Source organism: Nicotiana sylvestris, chromosome 6 (genome assembly GCF_000393655.2).
Source record: "Nicotiana sylvestris chromosome 6, ASM39365v2, whole genome shotgun sequence".
In the NCBI taxonomy this organism is placed as follows: domain Eukaryota; kingdom Viridiplantae; phylum Streptophyta; class Magnoliopsida; order Solanales; family Solanaceae; genus Nicotiana; species Nicotiana sylvestris.
In genome coordinates, this window is record NC_091062.1 from 162,513,768 (window position 1) to 162,527,873 (window position 14,106).

At 42.1% G+C, this 14,106-nt stretch overlaps 1 protein-coding gene across 1 annotated transcript; it reads left to right on the forward strand.

The window, feature by feature from the left end:
* The first annotated feature begins 238 nt into the window (after positions 1-238).
* LOC138871590 (uncharacterized) lies at positions 239-1,441 on the forward strand. Its single transcript, XM_070149475.1, has one exon. It carries the CDS (start codon positions 239-241, stop codon positions 1,439-1,441), a length of 1,203 nt encoding a protein of 400 aa, XP_070005576.1.
* The last annotated feature ends 12,665 nt before the right edge of the window (positions 1,442-14,106 follow it).

Here is a 14,106-nt window from a genome sequence, read left to right on the forward strand (position 1 = left end):
TGGAGAGAATTGTGTAGCTGTTCCAGGTATTGGTGTACACACCACAAAACCCTGAGAGTGCACCAGAATCGATCCCCATGGGTACGGTCTCACACAACTCCCAACATGTTGATGTCAGTTCCCACATTGACAGGAGTACACGCCAAGAAAATCAACAGGAAACTCAGAAAATCCCACCCGGGAAGAAAGAGAGGCAGATAGGAGAAACGGATCGGGAAAACCTCAGCACGTCGTTCATATGATCATTGGGGGAACCGACATTTCCCAAGGACCCGTGATCAAATGGGTAAAAGTGTCTGCTGCAATGAAAGGGTTAATTTGGGGCTGCATGTCCGAAGACATCCTTGCATTCAACGAGGAAGATTTTGAGACCTTTACTCGACCACACAACGATGTGCTGGTAATTTCATTTATCTTGAATAACATTCAAATTAACCTCGTACTCGTGGATCTAGGTAGCGCAACCAACGTAATCAAGTCAAAGGTGGTAAAACTGCTCAGACTACTAGATCAGATCGTACCTACCTCCGGAGTCCTCAATGGCTTCAACATGGCCGGCGAAGCAACAAAGGGGGAGATCACCATTCCGGTCAATATGTCTGATGCTATTCAGGATGCCAAATTCCATGTCATCGGAGGTGACATGAGGTACAACACATTACTTGGCAGGCCGTGGATACACAACATAAGAGCAGTACCGTCAACTCTACATCAGATGATGAAGTTTCCGACCAAGGACGACATAAAGACAGGATATGGAGAACAACATGCGGCAAAAGAAATGTTCATGGTCCACTGGGAGGCATCAAATTCTATACACTCTACCTCGGAAGAGCCAGGAGGAAAACAAACCCCCGAGGACAATGAGGAAGATTTCCTCGCTCCCCGAACTTTCGTTGCCCCCAAAGAGTCGGATGCAACAAAGTCGACTATTAAAGAACTAGAGCAAGCTGTTTTGATCGAACATCTCCCAAATCAGAATGTATACCTAGGAACGGGACTAACCTCCGAACTTAGGAAAAAAATCCTTCAATTCCTTATTGATAGCATCGATTGCTTTGCTTGGTCCCATTTAGATATGACAGGAATCCCACTAGAAATAACCACCCATCGACTAAGTGTCGATCCCAGATTCAAACCAGGGAAGCAAAAAAAGAAACCCCAGTCCGAAATAAAATACGCATTCATCAAAGACGATGTAACAAAACTCCTCAAAATAGGGTCTATTAGGGAGGTAAAATATCCCAAATGGCAGGCCAATGTGGTGGTAGTTCCCAAAAAGGGAAATAAGTTAAGAATGTGTGTAGAATACAAAGACTTAAATAAAGTGTGCCCCAAAGATTCATTCCCATTGTTTAACATCGACTGCTTAATCTATGCCATGGCCGGTCATGAGACCCTCACCTTTCTCGACGGCTACTCAGGGTATAATCAAATTTAGATGAACCCCGGGGATAGGGAAAAGGCTTCGTTCATCACGAAATACGGTACATACTATTACAATGTAATGCCCTTCGGGCTGAAAAATGCGGGAGCCACGTACTAGCGCCTAGTTAATAAAATGTTCGAACATCAAATAGCTAAATCCATGGAAGTTTATATTGATGACATGCTAGTTAAGCCCCTGCGCGTAGAGGACCATTTGACTCATTTGCAAGAGACATTCAATATCCTCATAAGCTACAACATGAAACTCAATCCCGAGAAATGTGCCTTCGGAGTGGGTGTGGGCAAATTATTAGGCTTTATAGTGTCAAACAGGGGAATCGAGATCAACCCCGACAAAATCAAGGCCATTGAAGAGATCACGGTGGTAAGCAATGTGAAGGTCATGCAACGGCTGACCGGCCGGATTGCAGCCTTGGGCCGATTCATATCGAGGTCATCAGACAGGAGTCATCATTTCTTCTCCTTACTCAAAAAGAAGAACAACTTCGAATGGACTCCGAAATGGCAACGTGCCTTAGATGAGTTGAAGAGATATATAACTAGCCCACCTTTACTGCACACCCAAAAGGAGGATGAGATGTTGTATTTATACCTGGTCGTATCCAAGATAGCGGTAAGTGGTGTGCTAGTTCAGGAAGAACAAGGTACGCAATTCCCTGTTTAATATGTAAGTCGTACCCTGGGAGATGTCGAAACCAGGTACCCACACCTAGAAAAATTAGCTCTTGTATTAATAAGCGCATCGCGAAAACTGCAACCTTACTTTCAATGCCAGCATATTTGTGTTTTAACAACGTATCCTCTCCGGAGCATATTGTATAAGACCGAATTATCGGGTGGGCAAATGGGCCATCAAACTCGGGGGATATGATATCGAGTATCAACCCCGAACGGCTATCAAGTCCTAAATTCTGGCGGATTTTGTGGCTGACTTTTTGCCCTCCCTCGTACCCGAGGTAGAGAAGGAGCTTATACTAAAAATAGGCACATTTTTCGGGGTATGGATCCTGTTCACTGACAGTGCCTCGAACGTAAGAGGATTCGGACTCAGCATAGTTCTGAAACCGCCTACGGGCGACATAATCAGGCAATCAATAAAAAATGGAAGGTTGACTAACAACGAAGCTAAAGATGAGGCTACGATTGCAGGTTTGGAATTGGCCAAAGGCATAGGAGCTGAAGCCATCGAAGCAAGATGTGATTCCCTCATGTTAGTAAATCAGGTAAATGGGAGCTTCGAGGTTCGAGAAGACAGGATGCAAAGATACTTAGAAAAATCAAGTCATATTGCACTGCTTCAAAGAATGGACTTTGGTCCACATACCTCGAGAGCAGAATAGCGAGGCCGATGCCCTCGCAAACCTGGGATCATCTGTCGAAGAAGATGACCTATTCCCCGGGGCTATTGTTCAACTATCCAAATTAGTGATCGAGGAAAGTCATGCTGAGATCAACTCCACTAGCCTGACATGGGATTGGAAATAAATATATCGATTATTTGGAAAGTGGTAAACTACCCGCGGATCGAAAAGAGTCGAGGGCCCTGTGAACCAAAGCAGCCCGATTCTAGCTCAACAAAAATAGAACTTTGTACAGAAGACCCTTTGATGGGCCCCTGGCAGTATGCAGATTATGTGCTCCGAGAAATCCACGAGGGCACCTGCGTAAATCACTCCAGTGCCGATTCCTTAGTCCGAAAGGTGATCAAAGTAGGATACTATTAGGACAGCATGGAAAAGGACACCAAAGAATTCGTCCAAAAATGCAACAAATGCCAAAGATTTGCCCCAATGATTCATCAACCCGGTGAACAACTACATTTGTTCTTGTCATCGTGGCCGTTCATGAAATGGGGGATGGACCTCTACCAATAGAACCAGGAAAAGCTAGATTTATTTTATTTATGACTGACTACTTCTGAAAATGGGTGGAAGAGTAGGCCTTCGAGAAGATAAGAGAAAAAGAAGTCATTAACTTCATCTGGGACCTCATCATGTGCCAATTCGAGATTCTTTCCGAGATAACATGTGATAACGAGAAGTAGCTCATCGAAAGCAAAGTAATACAGTTCCTCGAGGATCACAAAATCAAAAGAATCATGTTGACACCCTATCACCCTTGTGCCAACGGTCAGGCTGACTCTACAAACATTACATCATTCAAAACATAAAAAAAGAAGTTGAAAAGCGCTCAGGGAAAATGGAGAGAAATATTACCCGAAGTGCTATGGGCATATCGAACAACTCCAAAATTTAGCACAGGAGAAATGCCCTTCTCTCTAGTATATAGTGCCAAGGCTTTGATACCAATCGAGGTGCGAGAGCGAAGCGCCAGTTTCGAACCACCGCCAAGAGCTTAAACCATGAGGCCATGACTGCGGCCCTCGAACTATTGGATGAAAAGCGAGAAGCTTCGCTAGTCCGAATGGCTGCCCAAAAACAATGTATCAAAAGGTACTATAACAAGAGAACAAATCTCCAACATTTCGGTGTCGGGGACTTAGTCCTAAGGAAAGTCACTCTAAACACCCGAAACCCTAATGAGGGAAAGCTAGGCCAAAACTGGAAAGGACCGTACCGCATCCTCGGGGTGATCAGCAAAGGGTCCTACAAGCTCGACACCATGGAAGGCGAACAACTTCCAAGAAACTGGAACATATCAATGCTCAAATGTTACTACTACTAAGGTGTCCGATAGAAGACACTGAATCATTTCCCAACGCTAAGACCTTGGGTTTTAAATCATGCGTTGCACTCTTTTCCTTTGATCGGATTTTATCCCAAGAAAGGTTTTTAACGAGGCAACATCTATATGCTACCTAAGGAAAACTTAACAATTATTCAAGGCTTCTCTTCAATCAACCTCGAACACTATGGGGCATCCCCCCGGAAGATCACCTTCTCGAAGAAGTCAAGATGAGCCAAAAAGGGTCTCGATAAGAAAATGATGTATCGGGCCAAACGGTCGAACGAACCGTGTATGCATAGAATAATTAAGCCCTTGACGGAAAATACATGTATACTTGTACAAAGTAATCAAAGAATATTTCCCCTCCATCAAAATGATTTGCGCTTCAAAGAAGTATGCTACTTTTACGAGAAACGGATCTAGAGCCAAAAAATCTCCTGAACACTCGGGGATTGATATCAAAAACTCGAAGCCATATGACCTCCGGGTCAAAAACTGCGAACTCGTAAGCCCTCAATGAGGCAAAACCATGCTTACAAAGAACGGCTCTAGAGCAGAAAAACTTTCGACGTCTCCGGGACTATCGTCGACTATCACTCCATTGATATATCAAAAATTCAAGGCCATAAGACCCCAAGCGGGAAACCTCGAGCCCGAAAGCCCTCCATGTGGCAATACCATAAAATGTAAGACCTCCACAAGGCATTATCAACAATATAAGACCTCTATAAGGCAACTCCAAAACTGTAAGACCTCAAGGAAGGCATGAGTTACACTTGTACCAAGTAACCAAATCCGTAAGACCTCAAGTAAGGCTTGTTAAAAATTATAAGACCTTACAAAAGGCATAAATCTCGATCTTAAAGTTAAGGCTATACATTCGAACTTGTAAGACCCCTAAAAAGGCATACCCTCGATGTAAATGCTAAAACTACTTCATTCGAGGACTGAAAGGCTACGGCCAAATGCAATGACTACAATCACAAGGCTCCGGCCAAAGTCACATGACTCGGGGACGCCCGACCGTCGCTATAAAATCACATGCCTTCAAATTCCTTCGAAAATACTTCGAAAAGAACTGATTAATCAGGCTACCCTCGGCATAAGCAAAAGAGCTTCAATCATATCAGCTCCAAACAATAGGCTTAGAAAGAATTCATCCATCGAGCGAAACCTCCTGAGGTGCTCATTTATCGCTACATAATGACTCAGAATTGAGGTTCTTATCGAGCCATCGAAGAGCCCGGCGAATACAAAACTTCAAAAAGTCATTAATGAGGGAAAAATAAAGCCCATTTTAAGAGGTCGTACCGACCCAACGCATAAGAGCCTAGACGCCTGCCTATATTAAGAAGTCATATCAACCCAACGCGTAAGAGCTCAGACGCTATCCATCGTACTGACCCAACGCGTAAGAGCCCAGACGTCAGCCTATAATAAGAGGTCGTACCAACTCAACACGTAAGAGCCTAAGAGCTAGCTTAAAATTCAAAAACTTAAGGGTCGATGAGCTCGAGTCGAAGTCCGACTCGAAGATTGAGCCCAAAATAGTTTTAAAATGCCTAAGGGAAAATATGTAAGAGCCTAAGCGCCAACATATATTAAAGGTCGCACCAACCAAATACATAGAAGCTCAAAGGCCTGCTCAAATAGCCTCAGGGCTGAGACGGTAAACCTAAAGGTCAATAAACTCAAGTCGAAACATGACTCGTGGACTAAGCCCCAAACGATCAACTTTCGGCCATTACAAACCGCTCAGTGGTTGAAGTTTCCTACGGGCTTAAATTTGAGGTCCTAAATTTCGGATCAATTATCAAATGCATCACAGTTTATTCCTAAAAGAGCAAATGAAAAACGAAAAAGCCTTTATATACATGTTAAAAGGTTCATAAAGTTGCATTTACAAGGCCTATGTTTGAAGCCCTTACAAAGGCAAAAGATCAAATAAACCCCTAATCTACCACTAGGGCTATGCCTCCGATGGCCCCCTCGTAAATTGTACTTTCAATAGCACCAGCTATGACCCCCGGGTTTCCAATGGCCTCTCCCCCTTCGGGGATCTCTCCTCCATCTTCATCATCTTTCGAGCCGCTGCTCCACTGGCCTTCAAAAGAAAGCAAGGTCGTGACCTCCTCTTCTAGGGCCTTCACCCTCTCGATATCGATAGACAAATCGAGCCCCCTGCAAAAATATCCTCGAGAGCCTATCTCTGGGATTTTAAACAGGCATGCTCTACAACTCGAGTCAATCGCAGCTCGGCCTCCTCGGACACCTTCCTGGCCTGAGCATTTGCAATGGGAGTATCCTCTTTATAAGAAGTCATGAACGCCTTGGCTTTAGCCCTAACCTTAGACATCACAACAACCAACTCAGTATGTAGACTCTTATACTTATTACTCTCAGCCCTCGCGTCATCGAGTTGATGCCGGACTGAGACCACCTCCCCCTGGAGGGTATCTCTATCATAGACTATCTCACTCACATGCCGTATGAGTTCGAGAATTTCAGAGTCCTTGGCTCGGAGTTCCTCCTTCATGAGGACATCTTTTCTTTCAAGCTTTGAAGATCGACCCGAAAGGTGTTAAAGCACTGAAGTCGGATAATCATATAGACAAAAAACAAGCATAAACTATATAACCTGCTCAGTGAGATGTGTCCTTTCTCGGGACGCCGTATCCAAATAATCCTAAAGGCCACGGAGTTCCTCCTCCCTCTTGGTAGAAAGATCTCTAAGCTCATCAGCTTCCAAGGTGAGCTTTTTGTGCGCACCCTCGTAACGAGTCAGCTCAGTTTGAAACCTGGCGAAGGTCTGATCGTAAAGAACCTTGGCTTGAAACCATGAAAGAAACCAGGTTATCAAGACAAAAAACGGGGCACCAAGAAGAATCTACGAAAAGATTACCTGCTCACAAAGCCTGTCGATCTCACTGAAAATAAGCGAGGCGTCGAGCTCAAGTTTTCCCTCAGGCATAACAAGCAGCCTTTCAAACACATTTTTATCTCCGACGGACACCCCTGCATCGAAACACTCTTTGTTTTGGGCATCTTGCATCTCCCTCGGAGAAATAGTTGATCCCAAAGGGGAATCGCTTCCTGTTTCTAAAGAGCTTCAAAACATGGCTCCCCCAGACCGCCTAATAAAGGCACCCCAGCTCGAGGAAAGTTTACACCAGGGATATCACCCGATTCACCCTCGAAGGCCTCCTCAGTCCGAGGCAGGACAACAACGGAATCAAGTTCCGATTTAGAAGCCATCGACTCTACAATATGTCGGACAGTCAGGTTTCCCCCCTCCCCCCCCCCCCGCGGGTGCTTCCGAGGAATCATCTTTCCTTTCGTCTTCAGCTCAGGGACTCTTTGGCACTTCTGGAGTTAAGGTTGCTGAATCAGCCTTAGTTTTTCCCACTTTGGCCTTCTTGGATTTCGAAGAATGAGTCGACAACCTCCTTCATCTTTTCTTCTCTTCGTCAGGTCTTGGGGTATCCGCTTCACCAAGCGGTGCTTCCTTCATCGAGGAGACCTCCCCCAGACCTGCACAAATGCGAAATATAAGCACAGGTAATTAGGATGCTATCAGCAATAGTTCTTTTATGAGATATAGTTACAGCAGAAGTAAAGGCTCACTGTAGTCTTTGGCTTCCCATCGAATATGGGACATATTGCACCATAGGCGCTCAACTTATGGGCAAATCAAATTCAGCTGGCACTACTAGAAATCCGAATATTAGCAACCGAAATTTAGCGACCAAAATTGGATGGTCCAAAAAAGCGACCAAAGTTGGCCAGTAAAGGAGAGAAAAATATTTTATATTTATTTTAAATAAATTACCGACCAAATTTGGTCGGTAAAATGGGTCAACAAGTTGACCGAGCTGGTCAGACTTGTTTAGTCAAAGAAAATTTCACATTACCGACAAACTTTGGTCGGTAATGTGGGACCCAATTAAAAATTTTAGTAGTTATATTATTATTTAAAAAAAATTATAAACTATAAAAAAATCTTATTTAAAATAACCGACCAAAGTTGGTCGGTTAATACTGGGGGAAACATTTACCTACCAATTTTGGTTGCTATACTTTAATTTCTAGAAAATAATCAACCAAAGTTGGTCGGTTATTAGGTCAACATTGGTCAAAATTTAAAATCACTTTTATATTTACTATCTAAATAATATAAATGTAATTCGTTACACTTTTGTAATATAAGGGATGAATACACTAACATATACTATAACATGCTATATATGTAGTTAAAATAGTAAATGAAGTGTGTTATATATATATAGGTCAGACATTTTATTTTTAATATTCAACGATGCATCTAAGTAATTTATAAGTCGATGAATCAATTTACAAATAGATATATTTGATGATAAATTATATATACTAATTAGGAACTTCATAAGTCTATCAATCCCTAAAAGAACCCGACCTGTATCTATATAGATATAGATATTGGTCAGACTTTTTCTTTTAATATTCAACAATGAGTCTAAGTAAGTTATAAGTCAGTGAATCAATTTCCAAATATATATATTTGATGATAAATTATATATACTAGTTAGGATCTTCACAAGTCTATCAATCCCTAAAAGAACCCGATCTGTGGAAGGTTTAGGCTTGAATTGGCGAAATTGGAATTTTGGCATTTTCCGGTTGATCGGTGAGGTTTTGATATAGGGGTTGGAATGGAATTCCGGAAGTTGGATTAGGTCCGTTGTGTCATTTGTGAAGTGTGTGCAAAATTTCAGGTCATTCGGACGAGGTTTGATAGACTGTTTGATCGAAAGCGAAATTTGGAAGTTTTTGAAATTCTTAGGCTTGAATTAGATGATGATTTGGCGTTTTGATCTTGTTTTGAGCATTCTGAAGGTTGGAACAAGTTTGAATGATGTTATGGGATATGTTGTCATGTTTGGTTGAGGTCCCAAGGGCTCGAGTGTGTTTTGGATGCTCAACGGGACATATTTGGGCTTGAAAAGTTAGCAGATTTTGTTGGTTTTCTGTTGCAGAAGATTTGTTCATCGCGATCGCGAAGAGGAGTCCATGATCGCGTTGACTTAGTCGGGCAGAGGTGGAATTTTTTCTATGCGACCGCAGAGTTGAGGTCGCGATCGCGATCGTGTACGCTTGATATGTTGTGTTTCGCGAACGCGTGGGCAAGGCCACGTTCGCGTAGAAGAAAGTGAGTTGGTGAAGAAGTGGAAAGTATTGTTCTATGCGATCGTGTGGGGTTGGTCGTGATAGCGTAAGTTGGCTATGTAGTGCTTTGCAATCACGTGTGTTGTTCCACGATCGCGTAAGGTTGATATGTGAGGCAGTCCTATTTGTGCTTCGCGATCGCGATGAAGGAGATACCTGGGCAGTCAGTTTATTTTTTAAAAACGAGGGTTTAAGTCCAACACCACAAAAGCCATTGGAGAGCTCGGGAAAATGTGTAATTTGAGGTGATTTTCAGTGGAGCAATTGGGGTAAGTATTCTTCACTCATATTTGGTTTAATTCCATGATTTAGTCTTGAATTTCATCATTTAATTTGAGAAATTAAAGTGGAAATTGGGGAAAAATGGATGAAAAGTTTGAGAATTCTTTTGGGGATTTGAATGGGCAATTGAGGTCGGATTTTGATGAATTTGTTATGGGAAGACTCGTGAAAGTGTAAAGATTCTATTGATGTGATTTTTATCGGATTTCGAGACGTGGGACCGGGGGTCGGGTTTGGCCAATTTCGGAATATTTGATGTAAAATGGTTATTTTCGAGTGGGCTTTGTTCCCTTAGCATATTTTGATGGTATGAATTTGATTTTGGTTAAATTTGGAGCAATTGGTGGCCAATTCAAGGGGGAAAAGGCAACACGGGCTAGAGTTTGGACCGGATAGAGGTAAGTAATGATTGTAAATACTATCTTGACGGTACGAAACCCCGAATTTCACATCGCTGTGCTACTTTGAGGTGACACACGTGCTACATGACGAGCATGTCGTACACCGATGGGGATTGTGACTTGGTTCGTCCCGTACGACTGTTAAGTCGCGTATTTGATTGAAAACTGTTTAAAATCATTGTGTTTCGAAAATTATTGCTATGTTTTGGGCGGAATGCCATATTTGGGCCTCGTGCTAACTATTTTGGACCCTTATGGTGCTTTTTAACTATTATTCCTCACTGTTTTGACTTAATAATTGTACCTAGTCATGCTGTATTTTATAAATTTCTTAACTCAACCTTATTTGCTAAATTTTGATACTATAAATGTTATTTTGAGCTGAACGCCCTATTTTAGTGATAGTCCGAGTGGCTTGTGAGGTTGATAACTGAGAGAGGCCGAAGGCCTAATTGTGAGGTTAATGACCGAGATAGACCAAGGGTCTCATTGTGAGGTTAATGACTGATAGAGGCCGAGGGCCTGGTTGTGAGGATTATATATTTATGGATCGGGCTGCACGTCGCAGCACAATATATATGTGGATCGAGTTGTACGTCGCGGCGATATAGCGCTTGGGCTGTAGGAGCCCCTCCAGAGTCTGCACACCCCCAGTGAGTGTAGTCGACTATATATATGGATCGGGCTGCACGCCGCAGCGATATACAAATTGGGAGGTGCGTCGTAGCGGTTATTATATGGTACCTATTGAGCGTGAATGCTGAGTGGGAGCGCTGATTGATAAGAGTTGAGGCATGAGTGACTGAGAGACTTGACCGAGGGGCTATATATACATGTATATGAGTGATGCTTTGCCTGAGGGGCCTGTTTATGAACTTATTGTTTTCCACTCCTCCTTAAAGCGAGTTTATGTTGAATATGTAGATTAAATTACTGCTTTCACTCATCTTTAGACCGAGCCTCAATTAAATATGTTAAACAAATTTCTTTTAAACTGATGTTTTTACGAGGTGTTCGAAATTTAGTCACTGATTTGGCTTTGTTACTTCCTTCGAGATTTTTATGTTATGAAATGGTTATGAATTTCTGTTTATTGAGGGGATGCATACGAACTATGTTTTGCCCAAGGGGCCAACTATGATTTTCATCACTTTCACTATATATTTCATTACACCTCTATTGAAAAGGTTAGAAAGATATTTTCTAAAGGATTTTTCTGAAGTTGGAAATTTAACAAAATGATTTGAATGGTATCCTATTTTGGGAACATACTGTAACTACTGTGGTGCTATGGCGTGATTTACATGATTTCTTACTACTCAATCTTCATTTACTTTTATTACTTACTGAGTTGACGTATACATTACTCCTTGGACCTTGTGTGCATATTTAGGTATTTTTGAGCTCGGTGGCAGGTTCATCGGAGAAAGCAAGGTAGCTGCCTGGCGATCGCAGCCCTACTTTTCTCCCTCCTTATTCTTCCTTAATGTATTCTTGTGATTTTCTCGGCCATGTTGGCACTTATATCATTAGACAGTTGTAGTAGATGCTCATGACTAGTGACACCCCGATGTCGGGCTTGTATATTTATTCTTCATTGTTCATTTAGACTTACATCATGAGATATTTGATTAATTAAATGCTTAAAATGACTGTTATTGATTAAATGGTTAATTCAGGTGTTGTGTCGGCTAGCCTAGTTTCACGATATGCGCCATCACGGCCGGGTCGGTTTTGGGTCGTGACAAGTTGGTATCAGAGCCTAGGTTACTAGGTCTCACGAATCCTGAGCAGGTTTAGTAGAGTCTCGCGGATCAGTACGAAGACATATGTACTTATCTTTGTGAGGCTGCAGAACCTTTAGCAAAACTTCACATTCTTGAATTCTTATCGTGCGACATTGATTCAGCTTCAAGTGTAACTCTTGAAATTCCTTCCACGCGTTCGTATGCGCACATGAGCATCAGTATCAGATGTGCATCGATGGCTTGTGATTCCCTGATCAAGGGGCGAGATATGATTTGTATTTGTTGATGTTTGGCCAGTCTTGAGGACTTGAGGCTGGGCCTTGCCGGTAGCTTGATTCCTTAACTGTTGATTTTGTGAGCGTGTGCTTCTGGATTTATATGTTCAATAGTGTCCCTATTAAGGGAAGTGGTGACTTGATAGTTATGTGAAGGGTGTGATATAACTGCGAGATATGTTTGTATTATTTGAATGAGGCGCGAAGGGTCTGCTTGGGGGTAGTAAGAACAGTCTGATGCTTGATTTTCATCGTGAGTTGATGTATAGCCCGAGTTGTAAGCATTATGAAGGATCTTTTTCATGTTGTCTAGTTGGGAAATAGAGTAAATTTCATGTCGTGATATGAGTTCAGACTCGGGAAGGGTAAGTGACCAGGTAATAGTTATGATTATGGAGGAATATAGAGAGACGCCAGTTTGAGGCTAAGCAAGTGGATTATCTTCTGCGGAGTGTTCTGAAGTTGCATGGTCCCAATGATGCTCGTTGTGAGTCCTCTTTTATCAGCGAAATTATACGTGCTACAGTTTGAGTTTGGATCACGTAGAAACGTTGTCTTGACCATTACAAGGGTGAACGTGAGGTTTGCAAATGATTTGAAGTACTAGAGGGTCTATTTAGCACGAGCTTATAATGGACTGAGTTTAATTTCACTATGGTATTATGGCAGTAATAGAGTATATGCATTATGAGTTATGATGTGTTTTGATCAATGGCTTTGAGCCAAGTGAGGGAGTCTGCTATTGATCATTTGATTGCACGGTTATGTGCTATGATGGCTCTAGTTTGGGACATACTGGTGAATCACTGATGGCTTACAGAGGTTGAGATCGAGGATGACCTGAATAAAGGAAATTTTGGATAAGGGTTGTGTGATGCTTTATGGGCGTATAAGAATTTATAGAATGACTTGAGTTGCTATTGGTGAAGGATGTAATGTACATGGAGCATGCATCTATTTGGATGCATTAAGGTGGGGTTACTTTCTGCGGTATTCGAATGCTAATGGAGCACAGGTTGTACAGTCTGTTTGATCAGTCTAAGTGAGGTTTGAGCAGAGTGGATGACTCTCGAGAATGGTTCTAATGGATTCAAGATTTTACATGTAATAATTGGAGATTTTCAGGTTGTATATTTGGCTAGAAACTAAGGTTTGCATTGGAGGGTGTCAAGACTCGTGGTATTTCTATATCATTAATTAATTCTACACGTCAGTATTAGGAAGGTAAAGATAATGGCTTTAGATTTGCAGAAGGTCTCTTCAGAGTGGGTATCTTTGTTGTGGTACTTTTGGGGTGATTAAGAGAGCATTCAACGACTTATGAGCCTTAGGGCGATGTGATTTTAAGCTAAAGTTTGTGGTCCACATTTTAGTTAAGGATAGTGGTGTACTAATAGGGAAAGGTACCAATTTGAAGGAAATTCGGAAGGAGCATAGAGAATTAGGACAACTTGGTAGTAGGTTGGATCGGCAGGGTAATGGATATGACCGGTTCTTAGGTGCTTATGATGCACCGGGTTCCTACTGGTGTTTCATGGCAATGCTCTTAGGTTTTGATGGCTTGAGTAGCTTGGTTGATGTTAGAAGGAGTTAGTCCGAATGGTTCAATTTTGTGCAAAATGGTTTGTAGAGTTCTTGATAATTTCTAGAACAGTTAGAGATGTATATTTTCTACTGGCATGAGGAGCATGGGATGTATAATGATTTTCTCCTACATGGGATCACATGGAAAATTTCTTGGTTGGTTGAGTACGTAGTTGCTTGTATCTCGGAGTGGATTATGAAGTTGTCATATTTATCATTGGATGGTATGGTATATGCGGTATGTTGTGTGGGGTTGAGAATTGCATGTGTAAGGTCATGGTTCAGTCTTGAGAGGAAGGTCATAAATTCTTAGGCAGCATGGACAGCTTCAGATGACTAGATAAATGAGATCACTGATTGGTGTGGCTTGTTGAGGGTATAAATTTCGGAAAGGGCGATGTGTTGAGTTATGGATGCTTTATTGGTATTGCGGCACTATCTTGTCTGATCGACTATTGATATTCAAGGTTTCCTTGG

Bases quoted from the DNA above. Each gene is read 5' to 3' on its own strand.
- LOC138871590 (XM_070149475.1), top strand. From the start codon at position 239: ATGATCATTGGGGGAACCGACATTTCCCAAGGACCCGTGATCAAATGG.